General features: G+C 40.2%; 1 protein-coding gene and 1 long non-coding RNA gene across 2 annotated transcripts; both read left to right on the forward strand.

Annotated features, from left to right (window-relative positions):
• Positions 1-1,596: 1,596 nt before the first annotated feature.
• Positions 1,597-5,452, forward strand: dynlt2b (dynein light chain Tctex-type 2B). Its single transcript, XM_050055781.1, has 5 exons — positions 1,597-1,764; positions 2,308-2,441; positions 3,496-3,565; positions 4,551-4,614; positions 4,717-5,452. Exons 1-5 carry the CDS (start codon positions 1,718-1,720, stop codon positions 4,762-4,764), a joined length of 363 nt encoding a protein of 120 aa, XP_049911738.1. The 5' UTR covers positions 1,597-1,717; the 3' UTR covers positions 4,765-5,452.
• A 2,887-nt stretch (positions 5,453-8,339) lies between these two features.
• Positions 8,340-13,257, forward strand: LOC126397194 (uncharacterized). The gene is made up of 3 exons (XR_007570621.1): positions 8,340-8,911; positions 11,244-11,303; positions 11,994-13,257. It is a non-coding gene; the product is annotated as an uncharacterized LOC126397194 (long non-coding RNA).
• Positions 13,258-21,461: the final 8,204 nt, after the last annotated feature.

Consider the following 21,461-nt stretch of genomic DNA (forward strand, 5'->3'; position numbering starts at 1 on the left):
AATTACACAACACTGCCACATGGTGGTGTCACGCTGCCTTCTATGCTACATCCTCTGTCTTGCAGAAGATGAAAATATATGGAATAATTTTGCAGAGGTAATCTTACTGTACTGTAATTGATCCACTGTCATCATCATTTACATATAAAGAAATAGATATACAGTAGCTTTTCAAACATTTCGTGCGTGGTTTCATTTCTACTTCAAGTCCAGTTTTAACTTCTATTCTGTCTTTCATCATGAGACACTGACGTGTGCAATAAATCATTCTTATATGATGCCAATATCATGGCCGCCCTCACTGTTTACACATTATCCTGATCCACAGCTATCAGTGAGGGAGCTACAAGAGTAAATGGTGCTTAACATCAGCCAATAAACCTATAAACCTTGAAGCTCTTCCAGGACAACTGTGCATGTAGGCACTTGTTGTAACAAACCAATAAAAACATTAATGGCTCATTTAACCTCATTTGCAGGTTTAATAACGGTAATTCTGTTACTGTTATTTGCAATATTTTCCTCACTGAGGGCCTGTAGATGATGATGATCAATACCGAATGTAATGAATGACACCATTACCTGCAACATTATCAAATAATTAAACTGAGCACACAGTGTTTACCCCTCTGGCCTTTTGACACAAGCACAATTGATCTGGAATTCCAAATGAGTCCCTTTAATTATTCTAATACATCTTCATGTAGATTTTATACAGAGTTATTGGATTTGTGTTCGTCTGACTCGCTGTCGCAGTTTGGCTTATTTAGCTGCTGCAGATGTTGGATGGTGCAGCTGAGGGAAAACTCTGTTATCATGCAGATAGTTTTAGTTGGCCTATGAGATATCTGATAAATACTTCTTGATTTATAATGTGGAAAAAGCCTCACTTTTTAATTTTCTGTGATTCAAATCCACCCCTCCTGTCTTGGACAAAGCGAGCAAAGAAGGGAGATTTGCATGTGCCAGGATAGAGCCATCCCCGCTGCTATCAAAGCTAGAGACTGATCTTTAAAGTCAGAAAGGGATCTTAATTTGCTCTTGAAATCAAAGCACATTTGTGCTGCTTTTCACATGTAAGTGAAGCCAAATGACACATGCTCTGATTTGGCTGCATCTGATGAGGCCTTGAAAGCAGAGGAGTTCAGAAATCAGGATGAAGAGAACAGTAAATTGGCTTCATCATACTATCAAAGCCAAAGCAGAACATGTGTCATTTGGCCACAGTTGACGAGGCCTTGGAAGCAGAGGAGTTCAGAAACCAGGGTAAGGAGTGCAGTGAATTGGCTCCACCATATTACACCTTTGGTTACAAACCCCGGACCTATACCAGTCCATGTGGGAGTAAAGACAAAGGGGCTAAATAACAAAAAAACATGAAGATCCTAATTCCTTTGGGAGTAAAGCTGATGAAATAAAAAATATTGGAGGTAATAGTGTTATTTTAGGGAAACGTGTGAATCATTATAAGAAGTTGGCATTTTAATTTATCTCACACATCAGTGATACGGAACAAAATACCCAACAGATTACTGACTTTAGTTCGCAATCAAAGCCACGGTGCCTTATTTACCATACTCTTATTTTGAAACCGGAAACTACGAAAACATGTCGCCATGGTAACGGATGAAACTGCCTAGATTAGCTTGTTAGCAACCGTGTAGCCTCTCTATTTCAATCTCTCCTGTTTTAACCAGCGTTATATTACTGACATGCGATGGAGGGGTCCGATACATACCTCATACGACCTAATCATCAGTACAAGTGAGTTGGTCAAAGCGGTTAAATCATTTTTCTAGCAGGCGAAGTTAGCTTTTAGCTAGCGAGTTCATTGCTAACGATGTGTTTCCTTAGATACGTTTGCATTCATATAGGTGTCTTTTGTGTACCTAAACCAGAAGTGTCAGCTGTTAAGACTGGCTTAAAAGTCTAAATAGATTGTTAATAGTGTCAACGACGAAGTTATGCTTTCAAACGACAGTATTTGGCATCAATTCTATAGTGTTTGTTAGCTAGTGGACGCTTTATGCTAACTTAGTTGTGAAGACGATGTGGGGAAAATGTCTGCTTCACTGTCAACCTACGTTTCGAAGGCACTCGGTTTTATAACAGAAAAATATGTTAAGTACCGTATAAGATTGGGGATATTAAATATAGGCTTCAGTTGACCGTTAAAAAATGTCATTCAAAATCATTTATTAATGAATTTCTACAGCTGTGGGATCTATATTGAGAGAAGCTGTTGTGGCCACTGTCACCTGTGGAAACTTAATGTCCTGCCCTGCTGCTCCCTGTTAACTCTTCCAGGTTCAAACCAGCCATTGTGAAGGAGTGTGTCCGTGAAATTGTGAGGGAGCGACTGTCTGGGATGCGATATGACCCAGAGGAAGTCCCAGAGCTGTCCCGTTCACTTGCAGACAGCATTAAAGACAAAGTGAAGAGTGGGTGATGCTTTCTCTCCCTTTCTGTTAAAACTCAGAAGGACAGAGCATCCAAGTTCTGCTGTAAATTTAAAGTAACATCAAGATAATTATTCCGTGAAAATGCTCATCCAAATACACATTATACAATAAGACAACAGGAGTGTTACTCAGTCATGTTAATTATGCTATTTAATATTCAGAATACCAGTGACAGGGCAACACAAGTGCTGACTTTGCTTGCTGTTGACTGCATACACAGCAAGCAAAATTCTCTCGTTTCATTGTTAAGGCAACAGACTAAAGATGTGCTGCCAATTCTGAAACAAACTTCTGGTTTAGACTGGTGTAGCTGTCATAAAACCATGCTGAATCCTTAGGAGAAGGAACAAGTTCAACAGGAACTTATGTAGCCTGAAGATTTAAGCTGAATTAAATTGTACACAAGACATTTTGCCTTTACAAATATAACCAACAATAGCATTTCTCCCTTTAAAACAACTTCTACTAGTAAAATGTTTAGGTAAATGCTACTGTAATGGAAATTCTTAATATAATTGAAAAGGTAATCAACAATATAACAGAAGTTATGTAATCATGTAAAATCTATGCAACATTTAACACTTATGTAATGGATACTTTTATGCCTTTGTACTATGTGCCACAAAGCAGAAAAAATGTGAAGTAATTTTGCATTTTGAGCGCTTTACTTGATGTCCAAGGACATGACTAGATAAGGTGGCCCAAACTGCTTTGTAACCCCTCTGATGATGCTAGTTAAAGACCCCTGACCTCAGCATTTGTCAATGAGAATAAGTATCTGACATCTGCTGTGTTCAGGGCTCACTCTTTGCAGTCAGCACATTCTTGACTGTTTGTTGTGAGTCCATCCGCAGATGCTGAATTAAACATACAGAAAGACAAGTTTCTGACTTGATGTGTTTTGTCTAGTAGAAATTGCCACCACACTACTCAGCAAAATGCAGCATGTTAGTGCCTTCTCCTGTATTGTCTCGACAGAATGTTGCACAGTTACTGATGTACACCATTACAGCTTATTTCTCTTCTTCAACAGATGCAGGGTTTGATAGATACAAGCTTGTCGTGCAGGTGGTCATTGGAGAACAACGAGGACAAGGAGTCAAGTGAGTGGTCATGTGGTAGTGGTAAACAAAAATAGCTGATACAGTTTGTTAAACCACTATGTACTATAAGACTGTGTCAAAGGAACCAGAGAGTGAGGGGCTGCCAAAGTGAATATCTTCCTACCATCAGTTTTTAATGATTAACTCTTCAGCAATGGGCAGAAAATTGACACAAATTAGAGGATGTGTGTGTTGTGCACTTTATGGATGCTGAAGCTGCAATACAAGCCAAAGGACCAGCAATGCAGAAGCAGCGCTATATTTAACAGAATCTTTAATATTTAATACAGTTGCTAGATTTTTATGACCTCACTGCCATCCTGCTGTTTGATTTTGCTCGTATTTGTAGTTTTCTCCATTTTTAAAAAGTAAACTGGGTTAGACAAGGATTTTTACTTCATCGTTTTTAAATGTATAAAAAAGATATTTAATAATTCCAGGAAGAATATCCATTCAGTGACAGTCATTAAGCTGGCAGCATTAATTATCTATTTCCTGAAATGTATAGCGTTCTTTCTTGCTGTTTCAGAATGGCATTATTCAAGCAGTATTTAAGTACAAGTAGCTAGTAACTGATATTGACCCAGCTCTGCTCTTTTTATTGAAGTAATGGCGGAAAATTTTTGTGGTTATGACAGTAGTTTGAGGTAAACTTGGAAAATCAGTCCCACGTTGACTGATTTGCATCAAAACTGTCACTTATATATTTACTCAACTATTTTTTGTGACTGTAGTTTGGTAGTGTCTTTTTAGATGAATCTATATTGAAAGGTGTTTCTAATACTCTGCTCACCTCATGTACATAAACGAGGCTCTCAAAATTACCACAGCGTTTGAACTTCCCTCTGAGCCACTGTCAAGAAAAGTGTATGTTGTACATAGCATGAAAATATAGTGTTAATGGAAGGGATCTTCCTTCCTGGATTGGTTTTTAGAAAGCAGTTCAGATTAAATGAATCCATAAACTTGTCATGTGTTTCACCAGGATGTCTTCGAGGTGTTTGTGGGATGCTGACACAGACAACTATGCAGAAGATGTTTTCATGAACGTAGGTGTCTTTGTTCTGTTCACTCAGATGTGAGGGGGGGGATCAGACTTCTTTATGACAGTTTTCTTTTTTCAATTAACTGTGTTTGTCCTCCGGGTACAGGACAGCTTGTTTTGTGTGGTGGCAGTTTTCGGAAGCTATTACTACTGAGGACAAGAGGATGGATGACAGAGAGTTCTTTCAGATGAAGAGATGTGAGACCAACATCCAAATGACACTGCTCACCGTCAGCAATTTGGGTCCACGGTGAGCTGAGCTGAAGTAACCGTGAATGTAATTGCTGCATCTTGAGATCAAGACAGACGACATCCCATGCAGAAGGGTTGGATACCTGTGCTGTTACTGTAGTGATTTTAAAAGGAAGGATTTCATCAGGATTTCCTGACTAGGCAAGATGATTATTGAAGACTGAGGCCTCTTGTGACCAGTTGTTTACTTTGAAGGATTAATGGCTTAAAAATATCTCTTCTGATACTTCCCGGTACATTTTACTGTGCATATTTGGACCACACTTTGGTGCTTAACCTAGCACAGTAGCAACAGTATTTGTCTCAGATTGTCTGCCAGTACAGTTGATTACTTTTGGCCAGCTACTATAATCATACAGTAATTTAGCTGGCTGGAGTCCTTTAATATTTATTCAACAGTTTGATTTTGACACCACGACATTGTCATCTCTCAAAGGAATACAGAGTCCATTTGTATATCAATTTGTCATGCCCTGTTACCTTTAATTTGTTTTAACAAATATCCAAGAAGTGATGTAGATTGGTATTTTGAATACTGTAACATTTAAAGTTTTGTTTCAATATCAAATGTCCAATATAATTTGAAATAGATGCCACCGACTGTTGTCATAACCATTGCTTCTTACATACACTGTGTGTAGCACTGTACCATTACAAAATCAGTACATTATCACATTGACCATTTGCAAATCTGCCATAAACAAACCAAAGCATAACTGAAAAGGTTTTGAACTTCCACACTGCCTACTTACATATTTCTAGCCACACAGAATGTCTTGGCTGGAGATTTATTTGTCATGTTGGGTTTTATTTGTCTGGTTGCCAGGCGATAATTCACATGAGATGCTGCCTGAAGTGATTCAGATTGGATTTTTTACCCCCACATGGCCTTATATTTCTATAGTCATAATGTGCTGGAGGAAAATAAGGTCTGGTGCCAGGCATGAAGACAGAGACAGATATCTGTCACACATACAGAAATATAATATTAAAGATATTTTTGTAAATAAACCCATTTGAAGCAGTAGTTTGAAATGATAGCAACATTTTTTAATGGAACGGTTGCATTTCTTTTTACAATTTTAATACAATAGCATCGCTTTTATAGTGGTGGTTTTGCTTCATTCATGATTAGGACAGAGTTTCAATCAATCAATCGAACAATTTTATTTATAAAGCCCAATATCACAAATCACAATTTGCCTCAGAGGGCTTTACAGCATACGACATCCCTCTGTCCTTTGGACCCTCACAGCAGATAAGGAAAAACCCTCCAAAAAAAACCTAACAGATGAGTCCCCTGGAGCAAAAGCCTGTTAAATGACCAAACTGTTTTTAGAGTTGTTGGGGATTTTTTTTTTTTTTTGGACTGGCACTAAAACATCACTGAGTAATATTTTTTAATTCATAATTGTAAGAAAATGGCTGGATTTGGCCAGTTCTGCTCTCATTGTGTTGGGTCACATGTAAAACCATTGGCAGCCTTTTATTGCAGACACACACAGCCAATATCAGTCTGCCCAGCATTAAACAACTCAAGGAAAACTCACTTTTGGATACTTACACTAATATTGCTCTGTGTCTGGATGAAGCAAACACTGCACTGGTCTCCTAATGCAAAGATGATGGTGTAGGCCTTAAATCTCAAATACACGTGCAAAGTTAATGGGCAAACGATCTGCCTGTACAAATAAACAGTGCAGCTGCTTGCTTTTATTTGTTAGTCAGGCTTTACAGGTTTTTTCTGATTGCATCAGCACTATCTTTGAAACTATAAGCTACTTTCTTTAACAAAACTAACCACAAAACCTTACACTAATGCAGCTTTAGTGTCAGAATATTGGGAAGATGTGTGGCGTGTGGAAAATGAACCCAATATTTACTTTAGTGACTACAGCGCGAAAGAATTGACCATAAATTGTGATCACGTTCATTTTCCTCATTGACGACAATACATTCAGAGCTGCCACAAGTCTCCTATGGGGGCGTGGCGCTGACGTCACTGAATCAGGAAGTGAGCTGAGTTGGGTATCTCACTTCATCCAATATCTCTGTATATATATAACTAAAAGCTCTGCTGGTTTTCTACCCGGACTATAGAGGGAATCGCCTTGTTGTTTACAAGGCGATTCCCTCTATAGTCCGGCCGGACGGATGAGTCATGGCCTTGTAAAAGATTATGTTTGTTTCTTTTAGTTGGCGAGAATGTGTCGCCGCAAACGCGACAAACATCCACTAACTTTGACGGCGTTTTCTGCGAGCGCGGCTGAGCCATTTTGTACCGCTACACGTGTTTCTAGTGGGACTATGTTTACAAGCACAAGAGTTCAGCGAGCCACCGAAGGACCGCCCTGCAGATTTACTATTGGTTCTGCAACGTAGGGAGTTTTTTTAAACTCTGAAATTGTATCCGCCCATCTAAACACAAAATCAGGGAGAAAGTCATCAGTCTTTAGTTAAGCAAAGCGTCTAAAGACTGACTTGTGAGTCTAACTACACACTGATATCTAAAGACTGACTTGTGAGTCTAACTACACACTGATAGTAAAAATGAGAAACGAATGAAAAACTTTCACATCTTCTGAATTTCACTTTTTCAGAATGTTCTAACATTCCTCAAACAACAAAAATGCATTAGAAAATAATAATATGATAATAAACTTAATTTATATAGAGCTTTTCAAAAACAAGTTTAAAAAAGTGCTTTACAGACATAAAAACAAAATACGAAGTGCAATTACAAGATTGGAGCAGTTCATTGTGGCTAAAAAGGGAAACAAATAAAAGAGACAGTGAATAAAACAACCAAGAGACACACACAAAAAAAATATTCCAACTTCAGTTTGTAAAAATGAGTTTTTAAAAGAGGACAATGATGTAGCTTGTCGAATTCCCAATGGAAGGTTGTTCCACAGTTGTGGACCCTCTCATTAAGTCTGTCTTAAGTCTTGCCTGAGGGACTGATAACAATAGCTGGTCTGCAGATCTGAGAGTGTGAGGTCATAAATGGATGATGGGGCAAGGCCACTCAATGACTTGTGAGAAAAAAAAAAAAAGGAAACATTTGGAAAAAAAAAAATAAAAGAACAAAGAAATTACCTGTGAGGTAAACCTCGCCTTTTTTGTGGAACTGGCCATAAGACTTCGTCCACATCTCTGTGTCCAGTATTGCCCTCCATTGTTGTCTAAACCAAATGTTTAGTTGTGGCCTATTTTTAGTGCTCAGACTCTGATTTGTAAGTGCACTCATTATCCAGAAGTGTTTTCCCGTGTGTCAATGTGAAAGGGCAACTGGCAAAATGTGTCGCATCGTAGGACCAGTGTTGACAGTTTTGCTGGAAGTGTGTTATTAAATTGCAAACTTAGCCTAAAGCAGTGAGTTGTGTTTACACACAGTAATTGACAACCCTGCACAGTACACCGAGCATTTAGAGGAAACTGTAACAGCTGTGGTGGCTGTAAGGGTTGGCTGCCGTTTTCACATTTTGCACTATCTTGTCAAAAATCTTCCCACCATATGTCAATAATAGACCTATTTCGAAAGCACTGTACTCTTGTCAAAATGAGTGAGGGCCAGTGATATCAGACGCTCCTCGCTCTCACCTGGGAGTCTGTCTGGTAAAAGCAGGCTAAAGAGTCACCTGAACCATGGTTTTTAAGGGGTTGCTGTGTTGCTACACTGGACTGTAGCTGACTCACTCTAGAAGAGAGGTCATGCTCCATAAGTCTCCCAGGTATCAATCCTGGAAGCTTTCTTTTGTTCCTCTGCCTGACTGCTTTCTTGCTTCTACTCTCAATGAGCTTTTTGACCTTATCCATTCAGTCTCTACGTGTCTTTGTATCCTCCTCTTCTGGCAATTTTTCATCTCTCGGAGTTTCAGTCAGAAATTGATCTGGAAACAGATAGCTTATTAGCTGATGCAAGCACAACGTCTGCTTCCACTAACACAATTCTCTCTTCCCTCACGGTCATGCCCTTGGCCAGGACTGGCCCGCGGTGGAGTCTGTCAGTGGTAGCACAATCAGACCAAAACATACACATCAGACAAGTAAGCAGCTCTCATTCAAGGAAAAGAAACACACAGAACAGAATAAGTCTGTTTCCATCACCTTCTGTTTTTAACAATTCATAAACTTTTCCACCAATTCATAAACAACCACAAGTTTAATAGCTTAATTGAGACAGCTGCAGCATAACCTGCTGTCTGATGTGTCAGCGCATGCTTTGTAAGATCTAACAGATTATCCTGTACCCACCCACAGGAGACATGATGCATAAGACATTATGTTTCTGTATTAAGGGGTGGGCAACCTGTGGCTCCAGAGCTACATGTGGCTCTTAAGCCCCTCTCCAGTGGCTCCCTGTGGCATTGGCAAAAAAACAAAAACAATTTGAAAATAAATAAAAGTTACATTTTTTTACATTTCATTTTTTAGTTATCATTGTTGTAGGCCTAAAGTAATTCTTTCCTTTTCCAATTGTAAAAATGTGAAGCCTATACATCGAATTAAAAAATGTTTTAACACCTAAAATGGGTGTCATACCTCTACAGCCTGGTGCCTTTTTCTCTAAATTTTGCCAAACCTCAATAGCAGTGGCTAGTCTTGAGTCCAACCAGGCTGGCTATAGATTTCAAACCAAAGAAAAGTAGACGTCTTAAAGTAGAGAATTTAAAGCGATAGTGCACCCAAAAATGAACATTCAGCCATTATCTACTCACCCATATGCCGAGGGAGGCTCAGGTGAAGTTTTAGAGTCCTCACGTCCCTTGCGGAGATCCAAGGGGAGAGGGGGTAGCAGCACAACTCCACCTTCACGTGTGCACGCTTGCGCGTGAGACCAGCGAAAGCATGTGAACACACATGAAGGCGGTGCCCATGTCTCACGGTCTCGTGCAAGCACACACACGTGAGCGCGGTGTACAGAGAGGCAGTTAGAGCTACAGGCNGATCTCCGCAAGGGATGTGAGGACTCTAAAACTTCACCAGGGCCTCCATCGGCATATGGGTGAGTAGATAATGGCTGAATTTTCATTTTTGGGTGCGCTATCGCTTTAATAATGCATGCAGATTAATTTGCTCTCAGCAAGAACTCGTAAAAGTTAAAGTACCAAATAATCATAAATATCCCATTGTGGTAAAACGTATCACTGAATGCTCATTTAGACCTTTTAGTAATGTTGATGGGCTAATTCATACGTAATAAGATGTTCATTTCCCATAACTGCCTATCCTCATGGGAGGGCTGGAGCCTATCCCAGCTGTCATTGGGCAAGAGGCAGGGTACACCCTGGACAGGTCACGAGACTATCACAGGGCTGACACATAGAGACAGACAACCATTCACACTCACATTCACACCTATGGGCAATTTAGGGTCACCAATTAACCTGCATGTCTTTGGACTGTGGGAGGAAGCTGGAGTACCTGCATGTCTTTGGACTGTGGGAGGAAGCTGGAGTACCTGGAGAAAACCCACACTGACACAGGGAGAGAATGCAAGCTCCGCACGGGCCATCAGAACCCTGGGGTGGGGGAGCCGTCAGATTCGTTTTCACGAACTTTAGGGTGGGGTTCGAACCAGGAACCCTGCACCACCATGCCGCCCATAATAGGCTGCGTTTCTTTCATTATGAGACTCAAATGTGTTTTGCAGCTCCAGAAATTTTGTTCTACTATTATTTTTGGTCAAAAATGGCTCTTCTGATAGAAAAGGTTGCCAACCCCTGGCCTAGCTAAACCAGCTTGAAATCAGATACTCAGCGTAAAAACCAACAGTGATGAGATGAAAGGAAGGTTTGATTGCATTCAGACTCAAACAAAAGCTATCAGAGCTCTGCCAGAGAGCCACCACCCTCAGAGTAAATGTATTTAAGATACTTCCCTAGAGGATTAAAAGTAATCCATTGACCTTTTTATCCACTGAAGCTTTCACCAAAAAACACTTACCACACCACGACACTCTTTATCCTACTTGTTTTACACGATTACCATCAGTTTATTCTGTCAGACTCCACTGTAAGTAGTCTGTACAGTCTACATTTATACAGATAACAGATTTAGTGAAGAGGCACTTCACATCATTGGCAACACAGCCCATTAAACTGTTAGTCATCACATAGCACCAGAGTTTGACCATGCAATTGTTGTAAATATTTTATGAAAAGGCACTTCACATCAGTGCAACTGAATAATAAATCCCATGTGCACCTTTAGGATTTAATATTTGCATATTGCCTCACAACAATTTTGAAGCTGACATTTCCCATTGACTGAAATGTTTGCATATTTAAAAATTAATTTGTTTTTGTGTGTTTTGGTGGTGATATTCTGTGGCATGTTTTCCTCATTAAAGTGTCTGTCTGTTGCATTCTGTTGAAGATTTGCCTGCTTTGGCTCATTTCAATACAGAGTCAGACTCTTCAAAGGCTGACTATAAAGGTAAATATTACTTTCAGACTCACTCCCTTTAATTACAGTATTTGAAACCATTGCCAGTTGTCTGCCTTTCAAAGATAATTGAGTCCCAAGTTTGCCAACTCTTCTTTGCTGTAATTTGTTGGTGAAATTCAGACAGGAGGTCATTGTCAGATATTCGTATGGTTTTGTAATAACTGTTGGGTCTATCATTCTAGCACTGTCTATCATTCATCTATCTATTAATGTCAGCAAACCAGCCCCCTGCTGGAAAACTAGGTGCTTTTTAGACTATATATATAAAGACTAATGAGACAGAAGTGAGCAGTTGAAGTGATCAAGCTTAGCTGAAGCAATTAGACAGATGACTCATACTCAGATATACGTACATGCCAAAGTAGGTTTTTCCTCTATTTCTGGCTGCAAAGCACAGCTGAAGTGCGACTGAACTCTAAAGCTCAAACATTATTACTACAAATTGCTGCAAAAATGTTATAGTAACGTGTAGTATAATAGCGATTTCCCCAAATTAGTCATAAAACACTTTCATAATTATTCTCTAGTAGTATGATGTATAAGGATTTTTTTTTTCTTTGAAGAACTTGTCAATCTAAAACTGATTTGCTGTTCCCATTTCCTCACACTTTAATGTCTCAAACTAAAACGTATGTTTTCATGTTCATGTTCACTCTCTTCTGTGCCTTTAATTTGCAGTCTTCTTCATTTCAAAGTTTGAGTCTTTTTGGAGACTGACCCTTTGATGGATGGCTCCTCTTGAGGGGCTGGAGGTGCAGGCTCTTAAGAAGAAATACAGCAACTTGACAAAAATCGACCCGGTAAAAACACTTTTCCCAATCTCACCTTCCCCAGAGCTGTTTTTAATACTGTGCACACTTTTCTCTGTGTGGCGTGCTAGAAATATATATTTGAAAAAGGCAGTGTTGTCTGCTTTTTTCATCATTCAGTATTTATTTAACTTTTTTTTATGTGACTATAAATGAAAGTATTAATATGGGATTTAGAGCGAAAGACGAGGCGTAGAGCTGTTATTTGGTTAGTTCATTAAATATTCATCCACAGAATTTAATGCAGCATGTTTACATCTTGTTTGCTCATCAAAGCTTCTGCTCATTTATGTTAATTATCTTCCGGCTGAAGTAATAAAACAGACTTCTCATGAGCTAAGTGGCCAGAGTTTTTGTATGTTCTCCAGCAACAAGTATGAAAAGGTCTGACCATGAGAGGGTATGAGTCATACTCTCTTTGAGTGAGCAGTGGTGATAGAGGTCACAGTAGCAGCTATACTCACTTGGTCTCACTCATGAAATGTTAATTAATCTAAAAGTAGATTTGCACATAAAACACCAGATTCATGAATGCGCGGGAAACTCGTATTTGATCGTAGGCATGGGTGTGTATTCATGAAGTTCCAATCAGATCTCCCGCTAGTCAGCGATTAGCATACATCCCCACCCATGGATAGCCAGTGATCACCATATAAGGTGATGATACTTACTATATAAGATTTTATTATTCTATTATTAGTGGTGTGACAGGGACAGGTAAATCAGAGGCCTGGAAAGAAGTAATGGATGCTGTTAACTCTGTGTCGTCTGTTGTAAGAACCATCCAAGGCGTTAAACAAAAATGGTTCGATATGAAACTTGATGAAAAAAATCTAGCAAAACAGCTACAGGTAGAGGCTCTTCCAAGTCTCTTTCAAGAATTATTCCTGACAGAGACAGCGACATGCCTCCACTGGGGCAGTCAACAAGAAACTCAGAAGGTAAGGCGATGTACGTGTTATATTAAGTGTTAAATCATTGTACATACTGACAGCTCACCCCTATGACTCTGCAAGGGTTCCCACCCACACAGGGTTAATAGCCTGCAACTTTGTACCAGTCATTGAGAACTGAAGAAGCTTCTTGGATGAGAGGCGAAACGTCTTCAAGAAACGCAAGCAAGTCCAGTTGCTTACGATATAGCACCATTACCATGACCTGGATGACTGAGAATCTTCACCGACAAATAACAGAGCACAATACAAATTAAAATTGTAATTTCTAAGAATGACAAGCAATATTTACTGTATGTGCATTCCTTATTTACACAAGCACTACGAGCAGTCAGACGAAGGTGTAGATTTTGTTAGTACCTCTAAGTCTGACAACCAAATAAAAAGGTCAGTTGAAATAATAATTGAAAACATTACTCTCACTGATTTGTTCAAGATAATTTGCATTTGACTGCAGGATTATTGGCTCAGAGACAGAGACAGTATTTAATTTTCCATAGTAACTGCACTGTATACACATTCAGTTTTTGTTCTTTATATAAAGAAATTCAGAAAGGTATTGCTTCATTTTAGAATATTATATAAAAAGTAAGAGTGAAAGTAGTTATAATCAGCAGGTATCTGATTGATGTTGTTTTTCCAGGTGACTACACAATGATAGATGCTGATTCTTGGGTGTTTTCCACTCAGGCAGCAGTGATTGTGACCACCCCTGTGGCTATTAGACTGTGCTCTCTCCTCCCTTCTGTCTGTTGGTTTGGAGGCAATGACATGGAAATCAAGACTATGTTTATGCTTGGAGTATATTGTGACTGACTTGATTTGCTTAAATGGCTTCAACAGATTATATGTTACACTCAAAGTGGATTTTGTTTTATTGGGTGAATTTAAAGTTATTGCATTTGCAAAAATCCTTCCTGTGTGTTTTTTTTTTTTTAACAAGTTTCAGACAACAAAACTCCATCCATCCATTATCTGTTACCACTTATCCTATTCAGGGTCATGAGGTGGCTGGAGCTGATCCCAGACGACACTGGGCGAGAGACAGGTACTCCCTAGACAGGTCGGCAGACAGTCTCAAACAATTTAAAGTCACCAGTTAACCCAAACTGCATGTCTGCGGACTGTGGGAGGAAGCTAGAGAACCAAGAGAAAACCTACGCTGACACCAGGAGAACATGCAGACTCCGCATGGAAAGGCCCCAGCTGGCTGGCAGATTTATACCGAAACCCTTTTACTGTGAGGCGACAGTGCTAACCACTGCACCACCATGCAAACAGTGCAAAACTGTTTTCGAGGATTATTTAGCTATTTAAAAATCAAAACTAAGCATTTGTGACAGTTTTGTAGATTTCCATCCTGAGGAGAATGAATTGGCTTGTGGTTAAAAGTCACAAAGTAAGAAGTTTGAAAGTAGCGTAGGCAAAGTTTTTTTTTTTATAATTGAAATGGTATATAGAAAAAGAAATTCAATTTTTTTATACACAAAGGCCCAAAACACACACATGCACATACAGGACCTATATATGCATTAAATGGAGAGATGTCAGAGTGAGTGGACAACCCCATGGACAAGCACCCCGAGCAGGTTTGGTGCCCTGCCCAAGGGCACCTCGGCAGTGCCCAGAGGGTCAACTAGCACCTCTCCAGCTACCAGTCCACACTCCACATTTGGTCCAGATGGGGACATGAGCCGGCGACCCTCCGGTTCCCAACCCAGGTCCCAATGGACTGGGCTACCGCCGCCCCTAACACAACATGTTCTAACTCATTCATTAAAGGCAACAAAGGCGACAGTTTCATATACAATGGACGCGATTTTGGCAAAAGCAAAGTTACGGTAATTAGAAAAATGCTGAATCTCAGAGACAATAATCATTTAACCCCTAATTTAAACCTTTCATCTTCAGTCCACAGTTGTTCATCGCCTATCCCCCTGAGCCTGTGTAGCGATAAAGCGATTAAGTGCATTGATTTTTATCCTGAGCCTTAATTGCTGTTCCGGCTTAAAGCCAACAGATGTACCTAAATACCTGCAACGTAATCCAGATCTGCTCTGGCTGAAGATGCTTAAGACCAAAAGCAGAACACTACTCTGGGCAATTCCCTTTCCCATCAGAATGAGTGAGTTAATGTGAAGCTCAGTGAGGGGAATATTCACTTCAGCCCACCATGACTAAATGAATTAAATAGATCACCTGCTTCAAAATAAAGAGACGCAGTGTATTTCATGGTCTTATTTGATGTATTGCTTTAATCACTTTAAAACCATACAACCCTGCTGGAGTGTCATATTACTCTCACAGGACCATCATGGATGCCTTCACAGCTACCTTGTTTAATCGACTCCCACTGAGATTGTGTTATCAAGGACGATTATTCCTTATAACATTTAAAGGGTCTTTCCTCTGGCTATATGGCGCTGTGGTAATTCATTGACTTAATCAAAGTAACCTGCTGAAGTCATTTTCAGGTTAGATGTTCGATTGTTGTTTTATGGCTTAGGTTTGCAGCATACGTTCGTAGGAGTAATTTGGTGTCATCTACATAAAGTATAGCATCACTCATTCGCTCCTCAAAGCTATGTGTGTGTTATCTGTTACGATATTGCAAAGAATTATAAAGATTAATGTGTTCAGGTGTTCTTTAATGATCATGGATCTTTGGGTCGGCTGCACAGATCTAATGTTGGGTGTTTTTTTCACAGCTGCCACTCCTTTTGAAGATTTGAATGTCACAAAGGTTATTCATCAAAGGAGACAGCAGCGGAAGAAAAACGCCACCCACTCTGATGCTAGCTTTGATCTTATTTAGAGTGTTAAAAATGTAAATTAGATTAATTTGTTCGTACATAATTTGTCCTTGTGTCACTCATGATACATCATAGGATTTTGACATTGAGAAATTAGCCATCTGGATCTTTGTTAAATGTTTAAATGTGGTACTTTATGGGAGCTTATGGGAGTGTGGGTCCTCTACCAGAGGCCTGGGAGTTTGAGGGTTTTGCGCAGTATCTTAACTGCTCCTAGGACTGCACTCTTCCGGACAGAGACCTCAGATGTTGTATCTGCTGGAGCCACTCTCCCAGTTCATGGGACACAGCTTCCAGTGCTCCGATTACCACCAGCACCACTGTTGCCATTACCCCCCATATCTTTGCTAGCTCCTCGTTCAGCCCTTGGTATTTTTTTAGCTTCTCTTGTTCCTTTTTCATGGTGCTGGTGTCGCTCAGGATTGCGGCATCTATCACCACTGCCTTCTTCTGTTGTTTTTTTCTGTAGTCTTTATCCTTTCATTTCAGTTTTGATATATTACTGGGTGGGGTGCAATGACCATTTACAAATGGCCAGACTCAGCTTGACTCTCAACTGGCACTTACAAGCAACACTTAATTATGATGGTAGTCTTAGATAAGATAAGATCTTTACTGTCTTCCTTAGAAGAAATTTGTTTTGGACCTGCGAGAGACTGTCCACCGTCACACAGCCACCACATATACAGACAACATATAATTAAGAAGACAAATATACCCCCCCCCCCCCCCCCCCAACATCCCCAAGTATTCCTTAATTATGAATATCATTAATGCACTTACAGCACTTAAATAATCTCTCAGCCTCTGCTCACTGAATTAGCTCAGCAACTTCAAATTAGCACAGTTTGGTTTCTGACTGCCCTCACTCTGCTGCACTCATTATTCTGCTCAATTTGGCTTCTCTGTCTGATCACTGGTGATGGAAGATGACACATTTCATGATCTGCATCGCCAAATCAGGCTTTCTTTTTCAGCAGGATGATCATCATGACATCTTTACCTTTCATATTTATTACTTTGTATTAAAGACTACCACATAGCTTGAGTAGAGGGCACATTTGCAAACATGACAGGGAACTGTTAAAAACCTGGATGACATGTTTGCATACCACAGTATCCTGGTTTCTACTGGAGTACAAATCCAGCTCTTTCAAAACAGGAGTAAAGGCTGATCAAAGATCTGATCATAACCAAGATATGGTTGCAACACCGGTGATTGTATAAAATAATGGATGTAGCTACTATGACATCATCCATTGATTTGTGGACTCACATTTTGAAGCCTCAAGTTGGTATTTTGGCCATTGCCCTCTTGTTTTCTTGGAGCCAGAATCGACCATATTTGGAGAAGAGGGTGGAGCTGTGGAGGAGTGAGGGGTGGATCTGACTCTTAGACTGTGGTGACCATAGAATTTAATAGTACCTAGATGGTGGATGGCAAAGTTGTATCTATTCATTCCAATGGAGTTGCTCTTCTGGCGTATACTCCAAAAAAATTTCAGCTTCAAGGGGTACCTCCGTGATATGCGGCCCACTGAATATGCACAGCAGTGTTTCTCCTGCTGGCCCCGCCCACCAATTCCCGCTTGGCTCATAGACTTTACATTGCGATGAAGTCACAGATTTTTAAATCGCTTTCCCTGGCTCCATGTGAGTTTTACAAATATAAAACCTCCATGCATAAAAAAAACATAATAAAAAGATTCATGATTAAGGGAAAACGCTTTTTTCTGGCAGCAGGGGATTTTTTTGCTGCAGTAGGCCTACCGTGCGTGGCCACTGGGAAAATTTGACTGCAAAGCTAAACAGCATTTTTGGGAGCCTGGTGGTGACACCTTGCAGACAGCCTGTAACCACCCCCTTAATTATGTAACTCTAAACCTTAATAAATTCTAGATGGGTTAGTTAGAGGCTATAAATATGCACCCTCCATACAGTTGTCATGATTGTTGAGAGACCAAAACAGGTTTTTGTTCCAGGCTGTTAACTCCATCGGCACCTCCCTTAAATATGCATAACTTTTAGTTTTAATAAATTATATAAAGGTGAGTTGTATAAAAATATTACGCACGTACAGTTGTCATGAATGTTGAAATCAGCTATAGAGACTGAAACAGTTTTTGCACCAGGCTGTAAACATGTTTATTTCTGCTGTAAAGTTGGCCATTTTAACATGGGGTTTATGCAGATTGACTCACTTCTTGAGCCAGCCTCAAGTGGCCATTTGAGGAACTGCAGATTTTTGCATTTCTGTGTTGGCTTTATTTTTCAGCCCTGGAGGTTTGCGCTCAGTTATCACCCCCAACTTGTCAAATTCGGCAACTTGGTCAGTAGCCCTACGCTTCAAATGGTGACACTCTAGGTACCCCTCTGGTGTCAGTTTTGGACATGACAGTATAATTTCTGATCATTACATGCTGCAGTGTTTTTCAAAGTAAATGCACATCTTCACAAGAAATGAGGTTTTGCAAAAAAAAAAAAAAAACTGCTAGGTTTATGCTTAGGTTTAGCAAAACAATCATGGTTTGTGGTAAAATAACTACATTTATTACTATAACTAAGTCAATTGACAACTATGTCATGTGATGCCAATATCATGTGACATGTCAGTTACCATGTTACGTGGTTAAATAAACTTAACTTGACTTGGTTTCTACAAGGAACATAAACGCCCGTCTCCTGGGTGAAAGTCATGTGTGTTTGACCCTTCCACCACAGCTCGCTCCCATCCTACTCAGACTTTCTCACTTTTTTTTACCATGTTATCTCTGCAGACAGAATTAAAATGTAGTTAGTTTCAAGCCCAGCGTCTCTTATATAGACGCTGTGGGGTGTGTTGTGCATTGGTAACAGAGGTCAAGGGGCACTGACCAGGCTGCCGTATCTGAAGTTGCTGGGAGTGTAAACAGGTTGTCATGAACATGTAGACACACTGAATGATTCATCATAATATAAATTATAGAATGTTTTTTTTACCTTAAGAAAGTTTCAGAGGATGTAGAAGTAGTTTTTCAGCTCCACAGACATTTACAGAAATGACTGTAAATAGGGATGAGATGGGACAAATTAGACCTTATTTTGATGTTTTTTCTGCCATTTTCCTTAACCTATATATTTGGCATTACACTGCTCAGCTTTTATAGTGTAGGCTGCAGTGATAAAATGTATTTTGAGTAGCTCTATAGTCTATACTTTCACACATCTGTATCATGATGTGGTTGAATATTATTTCTGGCCCAAGTAACAGTATGATACAGTAATTGTTTTCCACATTCATTATGGGTTTGTTTGGGGTTTTTTTAGTCAGCAATAGGAAAAATATGTCACATCTGTTTTGCAATGCATTGTGGATAATTAAATCAGTGAAGTCTGCACCACAGCAGACTCTCTGACGGTCTGCACAAAGTCTGCTTGAAGGTCTGGAGGTATGGATTGAAACCATAGAAACAGAGACAGCCTCCATGTGGCATAAGAGGCAAAACCCTGAGCCAGAATTCTGAAATATGCCCACTCACTCTTGTGATGAAGGATTTTGCTGCTGCACAAGAGGAGGACACAGATTAGTAAACAACAGGTTTTAGTGAGCAAATGAAACTGAAACTATAAAAGTGAATGTAACTAAACTGGATTTTAAAAAGTGAGTCCACCTATCTATAAAATACCAACCAGTGTAACTGAGACTCGCGGCTTCATGACTTATCAAATGTATAGTATAAAGTAAATAAGCAGCATGTACTTAGCAAAACAATGTCTATGGCTGTTTCCTTTTTCATTGCTCAGAACAGTGCAATAATAATCAAACTCGCTCTCAGTAGATTTATTTATAAATCAGCTCTAATTACTGGGCTTCAGGATTTGCATGAATGTAGTCAATGCAGTGATTAGCATCATTTCCAGGCTGGCTATTAAGAACTAGTAGTTAGCATAATTAGGGTTACATAATAGGTGAAAAAAAATATTTCATTGCAGTTTGGGTGTTCTCCTTCTAGTCTTTATAAAGAACTCTTCTTTTCCAGCAATAAAAACGGATAGTCCTATTAACATTTGTAGGATGTTGGGTTTTTTTTCATACATATATATCATTATATATCATCATTTATAGCCAAAGTAAATGTGTTAACATCATCCATTCCCTTTGGCTTAGATTACGAGCATCATTCTGAGGTTTTCAGTGGAAATGGCTCTGTTAGATGTGTGTTACTGAAAAGAAGATTACTTTGGAAATGAATAGGAGAAATCACAAGCAGTGCAAGATGACCAAATCAAAGGCTTGGACGCTTGACATGGTATCGTCATAGCAACTGTACTGCCAACTTACACTTCTGTACACAACATATGAACCAACAAAAACAACAACAACAATCACTTCCGCTTTGTCAACTAGCAATTGATTTGAATTTTGAATATATATTTGAAATTTGCAAACTTGTTTATTTCTGTTGTCATTTTCAGCTGTAACTGTAAAGTCTAAAGATATAGTTAGAAACTGTGGTCTGACCCATCTGACGTTTCTGCTGTGTTTGTTTTATGTACTGTGTTGTAAGCGTCTTTTATGAACCAAATCTACTGACATGGAAGCAAAGGAAGGGACTGCTGTGGACAGAGGCTGCATCCATCCATCCATTTCCATCCGCTTATCAGGGGCTGGGTTCTGGGGGCAGCAGGCCAAGCAAAACATCCCAGACACCCCTCTCCCCAGCTACACTTTCCAGCTCTTCCCTAGGGGGACTCAAGGTGTTCCCAGGCCAGATGAGATATGTAATCCCTCCAACGTCTTCTGGGTTTGCCCCAGGGGCTCCTACAAGTGGGACGTGCCTGGAACACCTCTAACAGGAAACGCCCAGGAGGCATCCTGATCAGATGCCCGAACCACCTCAAGTGACCTGTTGGCCAGGTACTCCGTATCTGCTGTTGGGTGCGTATGCACAAACAACAGTCAGAGACCTTCTATTAGCAACCTGCAGTCGCATCAAGGTGACCCTCTCGTTCTCAAAGAACTCCAACACAGCAGGGCTCAGCTGGGGACCCACACTTGCCCAGCACCTCTTATCCTGGGCAACTCTGGAAAAGGCAAGAGTCCACCCCCTCTCCAGGAGTTTGGTTTCAGAGCCATTGCTGCATGTGGAGGTAAGCTCAACTACATTAAGTCAGTAGCGTTCCACCTCCCGCACCAGCTACAGCTCCTTCCCCCCCAGAGAGGTCATATTTGATGTCCCCGGAGCCAGTCCACGATGCCAGGGATCAGCACGCCCAGGGCCCCGCCCTTTCCTGCTGCCTGGCACACAATGCACCAAACCCTGATTGCTGTCCCTGCGGGTCGTGGGCTCACAGGTGATGACTCCATGTTATGTATTTGGCCCAAGGCCTGGCCACCAGACGCTCACTGGCGAGCCCCCCAGGGTGAGGTGCTCAAAGTTAATCAAGGTCTCCTTGAGACCCTCTTAAGTCTGTGCCCTCCCCTGGTTCATTTTGCCTTGGGAGACCCTACCAGGGTCAATCAATACCAATTAAAGTGTACGCAATATTTGGAATATTTTTTCTGCTTTACCTTGATACAAACTGACTGAG

The sequence above is a fragment of the Epinephelus moara genome, chromosome 10, assembly GCF_006386435.1.
Source record: "Epinephelus moara isolate mb chromosome 10, YSFRI_EMoa_1.0, whole genome shotgun sequence".
Taxonomy (NCBI): Eukaryota; Metazoa; Chordata; class Actinopteri; order Perciformes; family Serranidae; genus Epinephelus; species Epinephelus moara.